At 29.5% G+C, this 22789-nt stretch overlaps 5 protein-coding genes across 5 annotated transcripts; 2 read left to right on the plus strand and 3 right to left on the minus strand.

The window, feature by feature from the left end:
• Positions 1–4475: 4475 nt before the first annotated feature.
• Positions 4476–8549, minus strand: PGO_090190 (hypothetical protein, conserved; the record flags this gene model as incomplete). Its single annotated transcript, XM_028687609.1, has 2 exons — positions 4476–8013; positions 8458–8549. The coding sequence occupies 2 exons, from the start codon at positions 8547–8549 to the stop codon at positions 4476–4478; spliced, it is 3630 nt and encodes a 1209-aa protein (XP_028543410.1).
• A 2911-nt stretch (positions 8550–11460) lies between these two features.
• PGO_090200 (hypothetical protein, conserved) lies at positions 11461–12936 on the plus strand (the record flags this gene model as incomplete). Its single annotated transcript, XM_028687610.1, has 2 exons — positions 11461–12455; positions 12657–12936. 2 exons carry the CDS (start codon positions 11461–11463, stop codon positions 12934–12936), a joined length of 1275 nt encoding a protein of 424 aa, XP_028543411.1.
• Positions 12937–13804: 868 nt separating this feature from the next.
• Positions 13805–15559, minus strand: PGO_090210 (WD domain, G-beta repeat domain containing protein; the record flags this gene model as incomplete). The annotated part of the gene is made up of 1 exon (XM_028687611.1): positions 13805–15559. The coding sequence occupies one exon, from the start codon at positions 15557–15559 to the stop codon at positions 13805–13807; it is 1755 nt and encodes a 584-aa protein (XP_028543412.1).
• A 2263-nt stretch (positions 15560–17822) lies between these two features.
• On the plus strand, positions 17823–19637 carry PGO_090220 (hypothetical protein, conserved; the record flags this gene model as incomplete). The annotated part of the gene is made up of 1 exon (XM_028687612.1): positions 17823–19637. One exon carries the CDS (start codon positions 17823–17825, stop codon positions 19635–19637), a length of 1815 nt encoding a protein of 604 aa, XP_028543413.1.
• A 1165-nt stretch (positions 19638–20802) lies between these two features.
• PGO_090230 (RNA polymerase Rpb7, N-terminal domain containing protein) lies at positions 20803–22571 on the minus strand (the record flags this gene model as incomplete). Its single annotated transcript, XM_028687613.1, has 6 exons — positions 20803–20850; positions 21030–21079; positions 21276–21379; positions 21680–21743; positions 21921–22104; positions 22461–22571. The coding sequence occupies 6 exons, from the start codon at positions 22569–22571 to the stop codon at positions 20803–20805; spliced, it is 561 nt and encodes a 186-aa protein (XP_028543414.1).
• Between the last annotated feature and the right edge of the window lie 218 nt (positions 22572–22789).

Here is a 22789-nt window from a genome sequence, read left to right on the forward strand (position 1 = left end):
CTGCAAACACTTATGTGTAAATACACATGCAAGGTTTTACACACATACATATACACATGTAATGCATATAAACAAATGCATACATACACAGCACACGCGTTAGATGAATTTTCCCCTTCCGGTTAAATTTTACGTAACAAAAAAAGGTAACACTGACAATGATGTCTTCTGAATTTTCGTGAACACTATCTCGTGCTTGTATACAAAAAAAAAAAAAAAAAAAAAGAAAAAATGAAAAAATGAAAAAAAAACGAATGGACGCAATTTATAAACTCAGTTATATACACAAATTAAGCCCACAAATTATTCACAAACAATATAACACGATACACTTTATTAACAAATTAATTAATCAAACGTTTTTCTTTTTTCTGCTGACCCGTGTTAATACAGTTGCGTGGTGCATTCCTTCTGATATTTTTGGGTGCAACACATGAACACAAAAGCGTATATATTGGTATAAGGAAATAGTTCTCTTTTTTCAAAATGAATAAATAAGAATGACGCTATATAAACTTTATCAATTCTCCAAATTTCTTCTCTTGTCTCCCCTTTGAATTCACAAAAAAGGGGAGAGTTGTATAATTTGTTACATCCAATTAGCCCTTTTCTTGTTTTATTTTTATTGTTTCGTTTTTGCAAATTCTTTTATTGGTTTTTTTTTTTTTTTTTTTTTTTTTTCTCACTTATTGCGTATATGCTTATTACTTCTAATCCTGATGTATATTTAAAAATATTCTGCTTTTTGCATAATTATGCATACGCATGAATGTGTGCATACAGGCGTGTACATATTTATCCACATATACATGCCTATATTCCTTATATATACGTGCAATGACATAAGCATGGACACACTATACCATGTTGCAAGCAAAAAGTTGACAATCCTGTACCTCTTTCCACAATTTTCTGTCTTCGTATTTGTATTTTTAAAGGTGGTAAATTTTCTTAAAAGAAAAATGAAAATAAATCTGATGAATCATGAGGGATGGGTAGCGAGAACTAGAAAGATGGAAAATGCCCACAAATTGGCACGTCAAAAATGCAAGGTAGAAAGGCACGCAAGGCAAAAAAAAAAAAAAAAAAAAAAAAAAAAAAAAAATTGTAAAACAAAAAAGGCAAGGAAAAAATGTGAAACAAAAAAGGCAAGGAAAAAATGTGAAACAAAAAAGGCAAGGAAAAAATGTGAAACAAAAAAGGCAAAGAAAAAATGTGAAACAAAAAAGGTAAAGAGAAATTGTGAAACAAAAAAGAAAAAAGAAAAAATTCAAAACAAAGAGGCAAAAGGACGCAATTTACACATTGTAATTTGTTATGACAAAGAACACGCATTAAATCAAGTGAAAAATATTCAAGCACAGTTATAATGCTAAAAAAATAGGCAGGCGATGCAAGTATGGATGGCATGTGTATTTCCCTTAATGTGCATACACAAGGAGCACATCATAACATGCGTACGTTCGCAATGAAGCTTGCATAACAATAAGTATTCATATCTAGCATGTACGTTTATTCATATATACGTAAATATATATATATATACATATATGTATATTTTTGTATCGTTCATTCACATTTTCATTTATTTTCCTTTATTTTTCATTTTTTCACTTTAATTTAATTCTCATTTATTTATTTTATTTTTATTTTTTTATTTTTTTTATTAATTTTTTTAACCTTGAATAATTTCACTAAATTTGGTTAATCTTGACTTTATTTATTTTTTCTCTTAAATGAAAGGCTGAAAAAATTTCCGCTTTTTCCACATTATATATGTATAAACAAACGTATAAAGAAATGCATAAATAAATATATATACAAAAATAGTCATATATATACAAATAATTTTTTCACTATCTTTTTTTTTTTTTACCTTAACAATAACTATACTCTTAAACAACCACTTCTTTTTTTCCCCTTCACATATAATTAGAAAAAAAAAAAAAAAAAAAAAAAAAAAAAAAAAAAAAAAAAAAAAAAAAAAAAAAAAAAAAAAAAAAAAAAAAAAAAAAAAAAAAAAAAAAGTATAAAGGGCTATCGCCGTAAAAAAAAAAAAAAAAAAAAAAAAAAAAATTAATACATCAGTATGTATAATTTTTTTTAAAAACACAAATGAAAGAAATTCAATAGTCACAAATTATCTTAAATAATCTTAAAAATGGTAGAAATGAACTTTTGCAACATTTATTGAACTCATAGCATTTTTACAAGCAAATTTTTCTACACTTTAATGCAGGATGCAACTCCATAAAACATACAACGGATTGTTGCAAGGTGTATGTGCACAGGAATACAATACACATGTATGTACATATATATATATATATATCATAACAAAGCTTGTGAGATTGTGAAATTAATGCAGACTCTCTCTGCCACTGTTTCATGTATTAAGTAATAGGAAAACTACATTATAAAGTGTTGTCACAATAGGTATTTAAACAAATGGATTAAGAGAAAAATCCATATTTACATGTTTATGTACCACATGTATAAGCACATTCATACAACCAGAACGAACTACAAAATGATTCATAAATGTGAATAATACATTATGTCGCATGAATTGCATGTACGAAATATTATATATTGTTCGTTTTATGTATGCATGGTCAGGTGATTTGACGCGAATAGTATTTTTTTTTTTTTTCATGTGAAGCCTTAACAACATGTGTCAAAAGGGTATGCAATAAAAAAATGTAACAATATTACACAAATATCAGCAGAATGTAATTACATACAAATGCGTAATTATGTATACTGCATAATATACACATTTTTCATTCTCACCACCTTTTGGTTTCACTATCTTTAATGAATTCGTGTGAAGAAAAATTCATACATGAATATATATATATATATATATATATATATATTTTTCCCTTCATCAAAAATAGTGACATACACGTTACACTATTTTGCAAATAAACTGTAGGCATAGTAAAATTTTATCCCCCTCTTATTTTCACCAAGTCCTTTTTAGGAAAAGAAAGAGGCTGTGTATACAAGGATCAACTATTTACTGCGTTTAAATAAAATAAATAGTGAATAATGTGTGTTTTTATTGCTCTTCTCCCATGGCTTACAATTTTTTCGTAGAGGAAAAAAAGTGTTCCAAAAATTAAAAAACAACAATCCTTTTCACTCAAGGTATACCACAAAATTGCAAAACACAAAAATAATTTCTCCAAAGAATGTAGCTTTGGGGAAAGAAACAGTACGTTAATCATTTAAGTAAAAGACTTAAATAATTAAACTTGTGTTCTAAAAATTAATATATACGTAAATAATTTAATCTAAATTATAATTTTTCAATAATTTGCAATGTTCGTGAAAATGCCAAATGTACACACAAGTAGGACATGAACATGCATATGACAAATACATAATTAAAGTTAAGTATATCGCATTATTATTAAAAAGGTAACACACGTGGTGTAAAAGTAGATTTATTTTTTTTTTTCCCTTTTATGACACATTTTGTATTTCTACAATTTTTCCTATTTTCACGAATACGTGAAGTTTTATCATCTCGATTATTCAACTTCCCCCTTCACGAATTCTGTACAAACCTTAAACTATGCTACTCGGTCTGCATTTTCACTGAACAAAATGTTCAAACTGTGAAAAGTCATAACGTCAAATTTTTACATAAAGTAGTGACCTCTTCTATTTTTTAATTCATCTAAACGCTTTAATTCTCATGTAGAAAGGGAGAGGAGGGGTTAACACAAAAAAAAAAAAAAACTACATTGTGTTATTTTATTTTCTACATTTTTCCTTGAACACAATAAAATCAATCCTTATAAAAATCCAAAAACGAAGGGAATTCCTCTTACACAGAATTTGCAAAAATAGCTCTCGTTATATTTTTCTCATGTTTGTGCACACACAAAAAAAAAAATTACAACAGTGAAAGAGGTAACTAGTAAAAGTAAAATAAAATAAGATAATGTAATACACTCAAGTGGCTCCTACAAATGTTATTATAAAATGGTTTTGTGTACTGTTCCGTTGTAGCACAAAATAATCATTAATTATTTGTTGTAAAAAAAAAAAAAAAAAAAAAATATTTACTTTTTCTGATAAACGGAAAATATTAATCTCAATTCATTTTTCCTCCATTTTTATGTGAAAAAAAAAAATGCAAAGATAAAGATTTTGTTACTCATACAGACGGATGCAAAACAAAGACATAAATGTGAACAGCAAAAGGACGAGGGAGAAAAATATTTTTACAAAAGGCATAACAATCCCCTAAAAGGTGTGAATAATTGCTAACAAAATATGTAACATTTTTTTTGCGAAAAAAAAAAGAATATTTATGTTTTAACTGCAATGAAAAGCTACACATGTGCATTCTCTTCTTCAACTGGAGCTACCCAATTGGCAACACACACACATATATATATATATATAATACATACATATCAGCTGTGCTGGAAGATTGACCCCCTTCCCCCCTGTAAACGTCACTTTTTTTTCCCCCCACCGTCTCTATTGTCATCATTCAAAAAGTTGTTATAATACTGCAGGTAATACTTCTTATATTCGGTGTTTAAATTACTTGCATCTGTTTTGATATAATTTAAAGTAATGTTTTTATTCGTAGCTATGTCAATAACTTGAAAAAAATATTTGCGAGAAATGGGGTCGTTTTTCAAGTTAAAATTGTGAAATATTTTGTTCAGTAGCAAACCTATTTGATTAATTGACAAGCCAAAATCAATCATACTATTGTATAAATTAAAATATTTGAAAAAAAAAAAATATTTTTTAATTAATGATTCTTTATTTTCATATTTTAGTTTTTCCATTAAAACATTTTCTTGAATTATTTCTGATATAATCACTAAGAGACTCACTTCCCAGAACTTTATGTTATTCCATAAGTTATGGGCATACAAAAATTTGTGCAAATAAATTTTCTTCATCTGTGGATTATCCTCACAATTGCCCTTGCATTCGATCTTGCTTCTGCCTTTACTGATAGATGATGTATCCGCTTCTGTACTCTTCTTGCACTCTTCTATGTTCGCTTCAAAAGTGTGATGGTCTTCCATCATCTGATTATTTCTTTCTGTATCCTCAATGGAATCCTTATTTGTGGAGTTTTCTCTCAGTATACTTAAAGAGTTTGTTTCGTATATTTCATGTCTTTGATCCTCTTTTCTTGTTTCAGCACGTATGGAGGATTCAACATTGGAAATATCCTCATGACCATCCTTCTCAGTGGCGACAACTTCCTTTTCTCCTTCTTCTCTATTCTCGTATATATTTACAACACTCCTCTTCCCTTCCACAAGTGTATTATTTGCTTTTGATAGTACATGTACGCTCTTCCCCTTGGAAGAGACGCATTTCACATTCTCATTTGCATACTCATTCGCAAACTCATTCACATACTCATTCGCATACTCATTCACATACTCATTCACATTTTCATTCACATTTTCATTCACATTTTCATTCACGTCCAACGAGAGAAAATCACTCTCTCGAGAAGTGGATTTTATCTTTCCCTGTACATTGTCAGGACTCATTTTTTTATACCGTACTTGGGATTCTCCAGTTCTAGATGAAATTTTGTTTTCATATTTCTCCCAAAAGTGGCACTCATCTAGCAACCGCTTTACATTCAGATGATAATTTTCCTGCACTTCAAAATAAAAATTTTCTGATGCAACTAAAATATATATGGAAGACCAATAATCAAAGTATAAACTACAGTAATCTAAAAAAGATAAAATAATTTTTGCAAATATAATCATGGCATTCATATTTTTAAAATATGTTTTCCCCTTCTTAATATAATACAATAAACACTCACAAAATATAAGCCTATAATTGTACACATTAAAATATGATGTGATGTTAAATTCTTCTATTTTAGCAAAATTACCATGAAATAAATTTTTTAAATAAAATTGAAAAAAAATTTCCATCTTTTTAAATCTATTAGAACAGTTCATTTCACTACTCATGCTGTCTGACTCATCCTCCTTTTCGGTGTCCTCCTCTTTTTCGAGCATGTCTCTTATGTACGTGTAACTCAAATCGGAATTTCGTTGCACACTGTTACCTCTTTCAACCGGTGCATTCATACCTCCTTCGTAAGGAGCATTATTTCGTTTATCACCATGTTTATTGATGATTTTATTAACACATTCCATACACTCCCCAGGACTCCTAACCTCTTCTGCTTGACTCATATTATCATCGTTTTTATTATTCATATCATCAATATTACTTCTAACCAAATCCCCTGTGTCTGTCCCCTCAGCATCAGCATATGACTCAACACCCTCCTCACGTTTACTCGGATTCATTGCATTTCCATTCCCTACCACTCTATTCTCACTTGGATCAACTTTATCTAGTGTTATCCCCATCGTCACACTTGAAATTGCATCTCCTTTGTTATGTTTCCCTTTTTCTGAACATTCATAAATTTCATCTCCTTTGTTATGTTTCCCTTTTTCTGAACATTCATAAATTTCATCTCCTTTGTCATGTTTCCCTTTTTCTGAACATTCATAAATTTCATCTCCTCTGTCATGTTTCCCTTTTTCTGAACATTCATAAATTTCATCTCCCTTGTCATTGCCTTCCTTCCGCGTGGGAAATGTTTCCTTATCATAGTTAGATATGTAATTATGATTGGACGATTCATCATTATTCTCTCCACCTTTGACAGATCCCTCATCAGAAGCTTCCTCCTCGTGACTCATGTCCTCATGACTTGATTCCTTTTCTTCTTCGTCCTTGGTTTTAAAAAAAACAATTTCATTAAATATGTTTGTATATACATTATTAACGCTTTTTTTTTTCTCCCCATGATCCTTGAACCTTCTGTCACTATCCTCATTTTGAATTAAATTTCTGTACACGTTAACATTAAAAAGGGAAGAAATTAAATTGCTATATTTACTCTTAGAGCTATTCACATAATCATGGTTCACAGAATAATCTAATTTACTATTCTGTGGATATCTGTTTCCAACGAAATTGAATTCATTTTGATAATCTATTAGCATTGGCCAAGATACAATATTATTGTAAAATAAAAATTCCCCACTTTGTCTCTTTCTTGAAAGATTCTTACTACCAACAACAGCAGTAGTACCTGCATTGGTAGAAGTACCAACACTAGTAGTAGTACCCACATCGGTAGTAGTACCAACACCAGCAGTAGTGGCCACATCGGTAGTAGTGCCATCTTCACCACCACGATCACACCCATACAATGTGCAGTATTCCTCAATCTCCCGAATTGGATCCACGTCCTTGAAAACATTTATACAACTGTTGAGATCATACTGAACATTTCTTATATATGAAGTAAAAAAAATTAGATATTTCATGCAATTATCCTTTATACATGAAATTCTTTTATAATCCATTGATTCTAAGGAATACAAAATACTTTTCATTTTTTTTTCCTTTTTTAATTCGACTTGATTAACATTATTTATGGTGTTCCTATATTCATATTCCCTTTTTTTCGCTAGTAAATATTGATCTATACATGTATTGGAAAGTTGAATTCTCTTTAGTGGATGATAATAAGTACTGTTATGAAAAACATGAATAGATTCTATTAAATTTTCATAAGCATTTATACAATTTTTCACATATTTTACAGTTTCCCTTTTCGCCTTTTCTACCATTTTATCATTCTCCATCCCATCAATTTTTATTTGATCATACACATTTTTATGATTTATTAAAGTTGTATTTAACGTATTATTTAATATCTCACATTCAACATAATTAATAAAATCTGTTATCTGTTCACATCTCCTTTCAAGGTTTCTTTTTAAACTTATCATTCCGCTCTTAATACCTGATGATTCATCATTAAATTCTTTAAATGAGTTACATAAGTTTCTTAAGTTATGCTCATATTCTTTTTCAATACGAATAATCTCCAAAAATATGGTGCTTACATGTTCAAAGCACCTCCTTCCTTCTTCCACTCTCTTCAGGGCTTTCTGCCAATCGTCAATGCTGTAAAGTGGATGTGAAAAAGGAAATGACAATAAGGACAGAACTGACACAATGATCTAAATAAAAATATTATTTTTTTTTTTTTTTTTTTTTTTTTTTTTTTTGCATTTGCGTCTATTGGACAGAACAGGGTTGTATGAGATATAAACACATAACTGCTAAAACTTATTTTTTTTTCTTCACTTTGTCATCACGATGAACATGTGAAGGGGTTCCTCTAGCGAACTTTAAATCGCCTGGAAATTTTCATTCAAAAAAAAAAAAAGCAGTGCACGACAACTGTCCTCCCGTAAACAACTTCATGAAACATATTTAGCAGGACTGACAGGACATAACTCATAGAGATGAAGAAACTCGTAGAGATGAAAAAAATCGTAGAGATGACAAAGCTAGTAGAAATGAAAAAAATATTGAATGTAATCCTTTTCGGCATGCAAGCATTACAAGGTTTTTTCGAAATTTTTCAAGTTCGTTTCCCTCCGATCATTCTTGTTTTCTTCTTCTGGATAAGTTTCTTTCTTCACATTTTCCTTCATCATGTGTCTTCATGGAAAGAATATCCTGTAACCATGTATGTGCATTCCTCACGAAGCGTTTAAATTAATGCTCCGCCCTTGCTTTGACAGGCTCTGCTCTTCTGCTATATAACTGTATATATAAATATAAATATATATATATATGTATGTAAATGCATATACAGGTACATATATATACGTGCACATATATACGCTGTTGTGCTAGTATTGTGTCACGCCAAGATGTTTTTGTGGAACCATTTCTTGCAAGAAATGTTCATTGGTCATAAAAAAAAAATGGATCAAAAGGATGTGAAATAAAGGCATTCATTAAGTGGATATATTTTGGAGAAGCAATTTCTTCTTCTCTTTTTTTCTGTTTTCTATTTTCTTCTCTTTTTTTGTGCTTTCTATTTTCTTCTCTTTTCCACCCTCATTCGTCGCTCCTCAAAATGTGTTAAGCGGCTTCAACCCCTTTGAAGCAAATAACGATTCGTCTTCACGAGTTAATCACAAAATTAGCTCAAAACACATATGCTAGATTTTTCAGACAGAATGTGGTATTCACTGTTTTATTTTATTTCTTTTTGCCCAATTATTTTTTGTATATCATTGCAACAGTGTATCTTTGAAACAACAATATCTTTTTTTTTCCGAGTTACCTTGAGTTAAGCATTCACTGATTTTTGTTTTTTCTGCTTTTCTACTTTTCTGCGTTTCTACTTTTCTGCGTTTCTACTTTTCTGCGTTTCTGCTTTTTTTTTTTAACTCTGGTTAAACCTTCCCATTAAACGGATCTCCACAATCTACCGCCTCCTCCGCCTTGAGGTGGTCTAAAGAAACAATCGATTGAGGTGTATTCCCAAGGACATGCGCATACGTACATGCAAATACATGTCTGAAATGATTAAAAATCAAAGCAAAAATTCTTTGTATTTTTAAGATGAAAAAAAAAAAATGTACACGTATGTGTAGAGGGAAGCATATTCAAAAAAAGCCTTTAATTATATGCACACACAAAGAAAAAATAGAAAAAAAAAAAAAAATATAAATAAATAAACAAACAAATAAACGAATGAACGAATAAATAAACAAACGAGTGAACAAACGAATGAACAAACGAATGAACAAACGAATGAACAAACGAATGAACAAACGAATGAACAAATAGATCAATCTGCAGATAAATAAAAATGAACTCTGTTTTTCGCACACCCCCAATTACTCTCTTTTTACGCGTTACGTAAAACCTTTAAAATGTAGAATGCTCATTCGCTGCGTTATCTGCTGACAGAAAGTACCCCATCAAAAATTTGCATAATCGTGTAAGTGAACTCATAGAACAATCTTTCAGTGTGCACATTTATTTTTTTTTTTTATTTCTTATATTGTACCCTTTTTTACTTCTCATTTCACTCAATTCGATTTTTTTTTTTTTTTTTTTTTTTTGCCAAATCTTCATAATCATTTCTTTGTATCACTTTTTTACACCACCTTGGTGAGGCGCACCTTATGATTCATGAATAGAACAATCACACGACATTCTTTTAGGATGATGCCAAAAAAGAAAACTATAATATAAAAATCCACAGAAAAAAAATGAATAATGAAGAACCGAAAAAGAGAACCAAAAATGGGAACCAAAAAAGTAGGGAAAGAAAAAAGATAAGTGTGAATCTAAAACTTTTTTTTTTTTTTTTTTTTCTTCTCTCCTTTCAAAAAAAATAGGGGGAAAAACATTTCAACGTTTTTTTATTTATCTATTTATTTATTTATTTATTTATTTTATTTTATTAAAACAGAATAGCAATTTTGTGAGGCTACATGTCCTAACCCCACGTGGGAAGGATCTTTATTAACACATTACATGGCACGGAAAAAAGTACATTTCTAAACTAGTGTTCCAATATAACTATTTCTAAACCTGCATTTTCCTAGCTGTACTTCCTAAGCTGAACTTTCTAAAATGCACTTCTTAAACGTGTATGCCTAAAACAGTATACCCATTATTATTATGTACATCCTTTTGATCACCCCTTTTTTATTTTTTTTTTTTTTTATTTCCCCCGCTTTCTTGAATTTTGCGTAAAATTTACCAAAACGAGAAAACAAGCATTTTTTTTTTTTTTTTTTTTTTTTTCCTTTTTTTTCTTCCTTTTTTTTTTTCCTTTTTTTTTTTTTTTTTTTTTTTTTTTTTTTTTTTTTTTCTTTTTTTTTCCCCCTCTTTTTTTTTTTTTTTTTTTTTTTTTTTTTTTTTTTTTTTTTTTTTTTTTTTTTTTTTTTTTTTTTTTTTTTTTTTTTTTTTTTTTTTTTTTTTTTTTTTTTTTTTTTTTTTTTTTTTTTTTTTTTTTTTTTTTTTTTTTTTTTTTTTTTTTTCTTTTTTTTTTGATAATTTGTTTCTGAGAGGGGTTGCATAAAAGTTATTGGCTTCATTTTTCGGAGGGATACACCATTTGACGAATGCAAATTATGCTAGTATCTCAGGGTGTGTTCATATAGTGTGACATATATTGTGTGCATTTAATCACAAACATTGACTTGATATATTGATATATTGATATATTGATATATATATATGTATATACATACATACACATATACATACACACATACATACACACATACATACACACATACATACACACGATAGAATGTACAACTGACACAGAATATGTAAAGGAACACAGATCCAGATATCAAAAAACACTTCATAAACAAGTACGCATATGCTTAAGCAAAAAAAAAAATTCATTATCAAAAAAGAGTTCTTATCTCGATACTTCATCTGTGGGATCTCTAAATTCTGCAAAAAACTTAAGAACTTTCATTTTCAGGAAAGAAATTTAGCAGAATTGTGTAATTTTTTCGTCCACTACCTCCCCAAAAAAAAAAAAAAACTTTCATAATATAAACAAACTTTGGAGTATCAAAAATGAAACATCCTTTTGTCCCATCCCGAGTTGTTCCTCTGCTGCTGCTACTACTACTTTTGTACAAGACATGCAATGCTGAGTCCCTCCTAGATTCAATAAAACACGATTTGCAAATCGTGAATAATCATAATTTCAACACAGTAGTAAACAAATTTCGGAGTGAAAAAGTATTTTCTGTTTTATTTTTCAAAAAATCAAATAAAAATATAAAAAATGTAATACAAAGTTACAATGATGTGGCAGCAAAATTTAAAGGAATCTTAACCTTATGTGTTGCCGATTGTGATGATAACCCAACCTTATGTGAAAGTGAATTATCTCTTTATGTTCCAGATTATAAAAATACAAATACACATCATTTCATGATATACCCTATAGCCCCAATGCCCAAGTTCCTATTTACTGAAGAAATGAATGAAACCAATTTAAAAAAATATACGTATCTTATTCCATCCAAAATAGATATTATTAAAGAAGTTAAAGATTTTAATGTTTTTCTTTCGAAACATGAAAACATGCCAAAAGTCTTAATATTTAGTAATAAAAAAAAACCAAATTATGTACTAAATGCACTAAGTACCAGTTTTAATAAAAAATTAATGTTCTGTTATATTAACAACGAATTAAATGATCTAGTTCAAAAATATAACATCAAAAATTTTCCAAGTATAATCATTTTAAAAAAAAATAAACTTGTTGATACCTATAAAGGAAAACCAAATTTTATTAACATGTTTGATTGGCTGAATGTGCATTCGGAGACATTTGTCCTTGGTGGAGGATTTGACATATCTCCTGAAAAAACTGTAGAAAAACCATGGAAATTTGAACTCATACCCAAATGCACGAAATTGTCTCATGGAGATATATGTTTTAAGAAAGCCGATAAAGGTTTGTGTCTCATTTATTTGAAGGAAGGAGAAAAATTGGAAAAATCAGAAATCGACATGCTTCTTGCCTTAAAGGAGAAGTTCAAGCCACACATAGATGGAAGGTGAGTTTCCCCCTGTCCCCGTTTTTACAGCACATGAGTGTGGAAAAAAGGAAAACACTATTAGCGTGTGCCTTGCTTACACGCATACATACATACATGCTTTTTCGAATGACATGTTCCATATCGATTACATCTCCCATACCACATGCATCTTCCATATCGATTGCACCATCCAAATCACAACATACCTTAACTTTGCAGAGGTATCAACTTTCGATACATGTGGATAGACATAGCCACGGAAGTAAACTTTCGCGCCCTATTCGAACTCAAGAATTATCCTTCAGTCGTTGTTTTCAACCCATACAAACGAATTCGATATGCAAAACTGAATGAAGACTTAGTAGCAACTAAAGAAAATATTGAAAAACTTTTGGAAAAAATATCTGGAGGAGATGCTAAATTTACCATGCTCAAGGGACAAACTTTACCTGAATTTGTTCAGGATGATTCGAAGTCGAACGAAAAAGACGAATTGTAAAAAAAAAAAAAAAAAAAAAAAAAAAAAAAACATCATGCTTCCAAATTGTACTCCATCACGTAGACACATTTAAACAAAGTACTAAATTATGTGTGATCACATATGTTTACCTAGTCGTTAATCCCTGAAACACTTGTTTTTTTTTCTTTTTTTTTTTCCATTTTTTATCTTTTCATCAACTCCTCTACCTCTTGGAGAAAAGGGGGAAATATTTTTCGTCCATATATTTGGCCCATGTGTCTTTTTTATTTTTTTCCCCTTATATCCCTTCACCCTCGTCAAAAACTCTCAAACCTTTTTTGGTTATATCGCCATGGTATATCTTATTTCTTCTTTCTTCGTTCATCTTTCTTCGTTCATCTTTCTTCGTTCTTCTTTCCCCCCCACCCACCTGCATTTTTTTTATACCAAAATTATATGAACATTTTTACGTTTTTAAAAAAAATTATCAAAAAATGAATTAAAAGTGATGAAAAATAGGAAAGGAGAAAAAAAAAAAAAAAGAACAGTTCATGGGTATTTATTTAAAAGAGAATATCTGCCAGTACGGTGTGCACTTCTAGGCACGTGCACGAGGTTAAGATCAAGTTCCTCGAACCATCAAAAAAGCGTAGGGAAAAAAAGAATTGGCACATGTTCAATTTCCTCTAATGGGACTCTACATTTGAGGCCAATGTGGGCATGCTTTTACACCTTATGCTTGTTAGCTTCTGTTCTTGTGATCCTGTGTGTATGTGTGTGTGTATAATGGTGAAATGAAGAGCCACAAAAGTTGACTAGGCCCGAAGTTGCTGACCATGAAGTTTGCCTTGAGACTTCCCACACTTCACAGAGCTGTTTCTGGGAACCCTTTCGTCTGCACACAAGATTACTCATTCAGATAATTTCGAATGTTCCAACATTTCACGGTTTGATCCCATGATGTAGATAAAACAAAATCATCCATCCAAACCATGGAAGAAACCCTACTTCTATGATTTAACATTGTCACAGTGGGATGTGCTATTTTAATTTTTTTTATATGACTTTTAACTAAGTCATTTGCATTATAAAATAAGGGTACAACCAATTGTTCTGGATTCAAGGGAATATTGCTGCTTTCTCTATCTATAGAATCATTTAACATGTTTTCACTAATTTTACCTTGAACTTTCAGGTTCCTACTGCTGCTCAAATTATTTATAGATGTTGTTGGACCCTGATGTGATGTTAGTGATAGTTTAAACTTGCTACTTGTTCTCGTACCTTTCGTTTGAACCTGAAGAAATTCAGCGGATGTATTTTTTTTTGAATATACCTTACTTGTGAGGTTATGTAAAATTTCCTTATTTTTATTTGCACCCTTCCTTTTTATCATGTTGAATAATTCGTCCCTAGAAACAACTGGAACTCTTTTATCAAGGCTAGTTTGTAAATTTGGAGTTACTGTTCTTTTTCTATATGTATCAAGTGCACTAATTCGTTCTTGTTTTCCCATTTTCTCTTTATTTTTATTGTTATTTTCATTTCTCAACGGGTCAGATGGTTTTCCACGATTACGTTCAGACATGTTGGAACCGGATCGATTATTTCTTCGCACCGTTATTTTGTTTAATTGTAAAAAATTTTTGATAATTTTTTTGTTTTGTTGTCGTCCAGTGACTGTTTTGTTTGTTAAATCCCCTTGGAGAGGGGGAAGAAAAGTACACCCTGTATTAATTGTAGAAACACAAGTTGAAGGATAAGCAAAAGATTTACCTAATCTATTCACAGAGGCTACATTTTTTTCTGTCTTCCAAAGTTTTATACTACCATTATCTGATGAAGAACAAAAGAGGTTATCATACTTTCTAGAAAAAGATAAAAATCTAATCGGAGAGGTGTGTCCAACGTATATTTCCAAAGGCTTCATCAAATCAATATATCTCAAATCGAATTTTTTTATTAAGCAATCAGATGCACCTGAATACAAATAATTACTATCTGAGTATACAACATTTACAGAATATTTTGAGTGTAAATATTCATTTTGATATATAGGTAAATTTTGTCTAAAATCAAAAAAAAGTACATTCCCTTTATACGTGCTAAAAATATGTATCTTATAATCACTATTCCATGCACAGGAATTTAAACAATCTCCATGTTCTTCATATCTATATATATTTTTTTTCCTATTCAAATCAGTTAAACATATGCAACCTTCTTTACTACCATACGTTATTCTATCTTCATCAAAATAATTTACACAAAAAATAGAATTACATTGACTATCTACTTTATCATTAACCTTTTTATTCCCTATATCAATTATACATAAGTTGTCATTTTTATTTGTCATGCCAACACATAAATATTTACTTTTATTATAATAACTAGAACATAATATTGGATTCTCCAGCTTAAAATTTTTTATGTTTTTTTTATTATTATCTAATGCCCACACAGAAACAAAACAATCGTGTGAAATTGTTACAAATTCATTTTCATCAACTAGATGTATTCCTTCAATCGAATTGTTATGTCCTTTAAAACTCCAGATTGGTTTTATATTGGCAGACATCCTACTACTGTAAAAAAGTTGTTCATTGTTTTTTATTTCAAATATATAGTCTTCACTTGATAGACAGTTTCGGAAATCCATTTTTTTTTTTTTTTTTTTTCTTCTTCTTCTTTCCACTTCTCCTAGTGCAGTTCTTTCTAATGTAATTTTCCAAACTTCCTTCTTTCCTAATGTACACTAATAAAAATGTGGATTTCAATTTGACATGTCCCAATATACAAGCATAAGGGCATTAGGGTTGGGTAAATTTTTGAAAAAAAGTGCATGCAAAATGTTAATGCAAAAAAGGACATGCAAAAAAGGACATGCAAAATGGACATGCAAAAAAGTATATGCAAAATAATATTTCAAAATTTTCTTCTGTGGTAATCACAACCATCTTAATTTTTACCAAAATTCTACAATTATGAAAAACTTATACATGACAAAAAAATTCCAAGTGGGTTTCTACAACACAGATGATCACACGTTCACAATTTTTGGAAAAGAGGAAATAAAAAATTTAGAAAAATTACCAATTCACACATATATACACACCTGTGTTCAAGCCAAAAAAAAAAAAAAACAGTAATATTGAAAATTGAACAGTTTTCATTAAAAGGAAACTGAAACAGACAATTCTTATTCGAGTTATCTACATAACAAAATGTCTACACACATGTTTCTGGAACTTTTTTTTTTTGCAATTTTAATGAAGAAAATAACTTATATAATTTCTCGCCCATAAAACAACTAAAAAATGAAAACAAATAGGAAAAATAGCAAGCACCATTGGTTCGAGTTCCCTTTTTTATTCTTCAAAATATAAGAAATATAAGAAATAAAAAAAAAAAAAAAAAAAGCAGAAATACTAGGGCTATTTTTGTGCCCCTTTACTAGCTGTCTTAAAGGCCAAGTTTTTTTTTTTTTTTTTTTTCTTCTCTCTCTCTCTCTCTCTCTCTCTCTCTCTCTCTCTCTCTCTCTCTCTCTCTCTCTCTCTCTCTCTCTCTCTCTCTCTCTCTCTCTCTCTCTCTCTCTCTCTCTCTCTCTCTCTCCCTTTCTCTCTCTATCTCTCTCTCTTTCTCTCTCTATCTCTTCCTTTTAACTGTACGCGCACATCACATGAAACCTTTATATCTTAAAAAAAAAAAAAAAAAAGATCGTCAAAATGGAACTCATATGAAACAATTCGTTTAATTGAAATAATGTAAGATCCAATTTCCTTCTTTTGCTACACCTAAAATAGTCCGAAAAAAAACTTTCACACTGACCCATTCGCGACATCCGCACAATGCACATTCTTCCGTTTTAGATGCACAGGTGGGGTACTATGAGAGAAAAACCAATACATCAGTTTTTCCACTTCCACATTGTAAGAGAATTGGTACTAAAGATATAGTCAATGTTATCAAATAATTTAATGAGACTATGTATTAAATGCAAATATGAACAAATATAGAAATTTCAAGTTTCTTATATTATTCACTCATTGTATCTCTCTACATGCTTCATCAAATTATGATTACCTCACTGTAAAGTACACTTACCATATAATACTTTAAAAAAAAAAAAATAAATAATAGTAATAATAATAATAGTAGTAGTAATAATAGTAGTAGTAATAATAGTAGTAGTAATAATAGTAGTAGTAATAATAGTAGAAGCAATAATAAAATTAACTAACTTCCTTAAATTAGTGCATGAAACACATTTTGCTGCCCACAGAATTTATTAAATGTAGAACGAATTTGCACAATTCGGTTACATGAGCAATGAGTTAATATTACATATTTGTTTGTGCATTTTTCTTCGGGTCTTATATTTCTCGCTTGGGTATATACATCTATTCTAAATATTGTAATGTGTCACGTAGATGGCATTTCTTCAGTTACACCTCTAAACTAATACCTGTACTTTTGCCTTCTTCATTTTTCACGCAATGATTAAATAAAACACATGTAATACTATTTTCCTCAACCTTCGAGAAACTTAAATTTAAACTCATTTAAGTTGAACTAAACTTGGTTATGAGTCAAGTTCGATTCAATTTGTCACCACATTCACACATTAGACAACATATTCGAAAAAAACCAGATTGAAAGTTATCCACTTTTTTTTTTTTTTTTTTTTTTTTCTTGTAATTCAAATTGTGTATCATTAAATATTATGCTATAAATTTTTTAAATGGAAGAAATATTATTTCCTGCTCACGGACACTCACAAAGGAACCCTGCATCACTAGACATCTTAAAATAATGAGATAAAAATATATACATATATATATATATATACACATATAATGTACATATAGTATACATGCACACATATAATGTACATATAGCACACACACACGCACGTGTCCAAAATGAAGAATAACCTAATGTTGTCTCTTAACAACGCGAAGGACTATCTAAAAAATCGAAACGAAAATGGACACTCTGTATATAGCCATATATGTGATTTAATCAACTTTATCATTGTAGAGAAGCCTGAAAAATGCTATGAAAATTTTGAAATGATATCTAATCATATTAAGGAAAGTAAAAAAAAGGACCCCATTTCTTCCTCTTTTTCCACCACAAACAATGATTCAGGAAATAATTCGAAAGAACTAAACTTAAAGGACTCTAATTTAGATAATTACATACTAAAGGATTATATTAAAAAAAAAAAAGTTTGGCTAGCTAAAATAAAATTATTATTCCAACCAGATGCAAATGACAAGCCTGCTCATTTGCCATTCATGAAAAATTTCTACGAACAAGCGAAATTAATCAATTGGGCAGGGTATCATATTAAAAACCATTCTGTTTGTTTCATCAATGAATCTATAAAAAATGTTCTTCAAAAATATAAACATGAATTGATGTCATTAAATTTCTGGGGAATTCTGAAAGGGGTAAAAAATGATTACTACATTTTGGAAGGATTGCTAAAGGCTGATTCTAATCTGTTATTTCAAAGGAAAAAAAAAAAGTTCAAAATTTTAAGCGATTCCAATCAATCTATATCCTCCAGCAGCGACACTTTTTCATCGATGGTGAGAGGACAAGCGGATGACAAGTCGGGAGGTGATGAAGAGGATGAAGATGACAAAGAGGATGAAGATGACGAAGAGGATGAAGATGACGACACAGACGATGCAATCAAAAAGAGGACTAAGAAAAGAACCCGAGGACAAACTTCCAAGAAAGAGGGCGAGTGCGAATTTAAATACAAAGAGGAAGACTATGCCAATTTCAACAAAAAGGTCAACAAATACATCTACTGGGTATCTGTAAACGGAACGGAAGATTGGGTTCAGCTAAAACATACAACACCAGAATACATCAAAATAGCTAGTAGAGCGAATAAACTACTTACTGGTAATATGAACAAAACTATAACCTCATTTCCAAATATTGCAATAAAAGAAAAGCATTACCTCCGAGCCCTCATTTCTCTCATATCATCCTATACACATATATCTCCTAAGAAATATTACATAAGTACTGAGGGTGGAAAAAAAAAACAGGGAATTGTGAAAAGAAAAAAAGAAATAGATTCAGACAATAATGAAGAGGGTGAAGTAGAACATTCGGATGGTTCTAAAGAAAAATTTGACGATTCTGGGGAATCCAAGGAAGAAAATGAAAATATAGAGAATGATCAATGGGAAGATGATGATGATGATGAAAACAAACGGAACAATGAAGTCAAGCAAGATTATCATGATGATGATTTAATAGAAAATAAAAAATTTCAGTTTGATACAAATATTCTGTTACAATTAGAGAACTGGGTCTACTTTAAGTATAACTTCCTTCCAAATGGGCATATCAGCTATCCAAAAATTGGAAGCAACAAAAATGCAAAAATAAAAACCTTCATTAAACAAAACCCACCTTTAAAAATATTGAGAAGCATAAATAGACAAAAGGAAAATCAGAATATTCACACATGGAAAATGAGACATTACAATCATGGAAATTACTATGGTGATCATAATCTACACTACGACATAATCGTTATATACAATTTGTTCTTTTACGGGGCCTTTACAGTATACTCAAATAAACAATTTTTCAACTTCTATATAGGTAATGGAATAAAATCAAAACATGCATTTATTCACACATACCAACCTGGAAAAATAGAATCAGACGAAAGTGAATTGTCAGAGATTGACGATACAGGTTGATCGGCATCGATTCGCACACATGAACGGAAAAAAAAAAAAAAAATCTACATGCTTATATGATGTACCATTAGAAACGGTTGCGTGATTTTATTATTTTTTTTTTTTTTTTTTCCCTTCCCCTTCATAATAGCCTAATTTTGTTCTTACATAAGGGTAGTGGGCCTGAATCGACTTCACATAACTTCTATTCCCGTGCAAAATCAATTTTGAAAGAAAAAAAAAAAAAAGTGACAAGTTTTTATAAACACAAATTAAAACTTTCGACATTGAACAAGTTTCGAAAACCTATCATATTAGTATTCTCTAACACGGATAAATGTCTTATTTCATCTGATGGTATGCTAAGAATGATGTGTCAATTCCCAAAGGAAAAAGGATGAATAATCAATGGGATGTTGAATTCTTTTGTAATATTTTAAACAAGCTAAATTCGTTCATAAAAGGGAAAAGACAGAGGAAGGTTTTTAAATACATGACAGTTCATACAAAAAAGTAGGGAAAAAAAAAAAAAAAATAATAATAATAATAATAATAATAATAATAATAATATAATAGTAATAAAATAATAGTAATAAAATAATAGTAATAAAATAATAATAATAAAATAATAGTAATAAAATAATAGTAATAAAATAATAATAATAAAATAATAGTAATAAAATAATAGTAATAAAATAATAATAATAAAATAATAGCAATAAAATAATAATAATAAAATAATAGCATAAAATAAAGGCATACTAAGGGCGATATACTAATAAGTTAGAATTTGTTAAAACCCATTGTATCGTCTAGGGCCATATAAATTATATTTACATTTCCAAGAGATATCCTTTTTTCTTTTTTTTTTTTCTTTGTTCCATTTTTCTTATTTACATTAGTGATACACACGAGGAGGGAATATGGAATAATATAACCTCATACCTAGAGATCACAAAATTAAAAGTAATTCTTTTGTATCTGTTTAGAAGAACATGTGTAGGATTATACATGTATCCAATTCATCACATCTCTATCCTTAGGGTTTATAACTCATGTTTCCTTTACATAAACATGCACATTAACAATATACTAATGTGATGTGCGTATCATGCGTAAAAAAAAAAAAAAAAAAATACTTCATCCATTTATTAATTTAAAAAAAAATAATATCATAGGTAATATATTAGTTCCACCATTTGACCAATCCTAATCCATCCTGTTGTACAGTGCCCTACATAAAAAAAAAAAAAAAAAAAAAAAAAAAAAAATTTGCATAACATAAATGGATGAAGAAATATGGGAAAACAGTCAAGTATCAAAATGGCTATATTGACAATTCAAAGTAAAAAAAAAAAAAAAAGCATATCAACAAATAGTGTAATCACTTATCCTTCCTCCCTAATATATTACCGTGATAGACATGGATGGTGTTGTTTTGTCTTTTCTTATATCGTTCGGGTCTACAAAAAAATGACGAAAAAAAAATACATACATATTTTTATGTGCATATTTCATGTACGCGCTAGTATATATACACATTAGTCTTCAGTTGCCACAGCTCATGTGCAGTCCTTAAATGTATTTTTTTCTGCCTTTCTGTTTTTCTGTTTTTCTGTTTTTCTGTTTTTCTATTTTTTTTTTCCCTGCTTTGCTTACCACTGAAATAGGTATCCAAAATTCTCACTCTTATTAATTCATTTTTTGCATAAAAAAATTTAATTCCTTCGTATGTCCAGTACCATTCCTTCTTCTCCACATCACTAACCGGGTGAAGAAAAAAAAAAAAAAAAGCATACATATGTACATATATATAAGTGCACACATATGTACACATATATGTAACACGTGTGGTCGTCTTCAGACCTATAATTCATACACTACAGCTATTGCAGGGACATTTATTTTTGTTTCTTTAAAATTTTATGTTTATATTTTTTATTTTTATTCTATTTTTTATTTTATTATTTTTAATTTATTATTTTTATTTTGTTATTTTATTTTTTATTTTATTATTTTTATTTTATTTTTTTATTTATTTTTTTTTATCATATTTATCGTACAATTCCTTTGGTTCCCTCAGATTGGCAGAGTTCACCCTTATGTTTTCGAAAAAGCCTATGCTTACTACAAATTAAATGGAAAATAGGATGCTTACGCGTGTGTTACCACATCGAACATGTATTTTCAGGTACCTCCTTGGGACACTCAAGGAATAACACGTCCACACGTATGCACATACATACTCATCCACTTAATCATGCACATACATACGCATCACTCCACGGGTACATATAATTTTACTTATAATTCCATTAGAATCCGAGTTCTTAACAAAACCTTCAATAATTTCGTTTTCAAAGGGCTGGAAATATACAAGTCTAAAAATCACATTAAATCTAATTTCACCTGTGCCTTTCAGGATTTCTTTGTTTTTTACATCAAGTATGTCATATAATCCAACACACAAACCAACATTTTGAAGCACCTTAAAAAAAAAAAAAAAAAAAAAAAAAAAAGTTGCTAAATGTAATAATGCAATATTATATTTTCCATGTTGAAATGTATATGTTCCCTTAGCAAGAAAAAAAGTTGTATCGCTTTTTCTTCGTTTCTTTTATAATAAAACTCTATTCAAGGTTGTAACGTCGAGGATGATCACTCCCCCTACTACAACCGGACATGTCCATTCATATGTATATTCTCTATATATGTACATGTACGTATGTGCACTATGCTATGAGCTATGACATCAGTGACTCGGCTAGGCTAACATATGAAACCATCCTTCTATGAGCATTTGTGGAAACTATAATGTGCTCCTCGGTCTTTTGAATCTCGTACCTTATCGATATACTTTGCTCTTAGCAAGAACTCAATTACACTTTTTATCTCGTCATCCTTAAAATGAGCTTCAATCTTTATAACATCCTCAATTCGAAAAAGCGAAAACATGCTGTACTGTTCATGTTATTAACAGCGCGCACGGGAAAAAACAAATAAATATAATACAATAAATAGAATAAAATACAACAAATAAAATAAATAGAATAAAATAAATAGAATAAATAAATAGAATAAAATAAATAGAATAAAATAAATAGAATAAAATAAATAGAATAAAATAAATAGAATAAAATAAATAGAATAAATAAATAGTTAACCTCTTTTTT

The sequence above is a fragment of the Plasmodium gonderi genome (genome assembly GCF_002157705.1).
Source record: "Plasmodium gonderi DNA, contig: Chr09, whole genome shotgun sequence".
Taxonomy (NCBI): Eukaryota; Apicomplexa; class Aconoidasida; order Haemosporida; family Plasmodiidae; genus Plasmodium; species Plasmodium gonderi.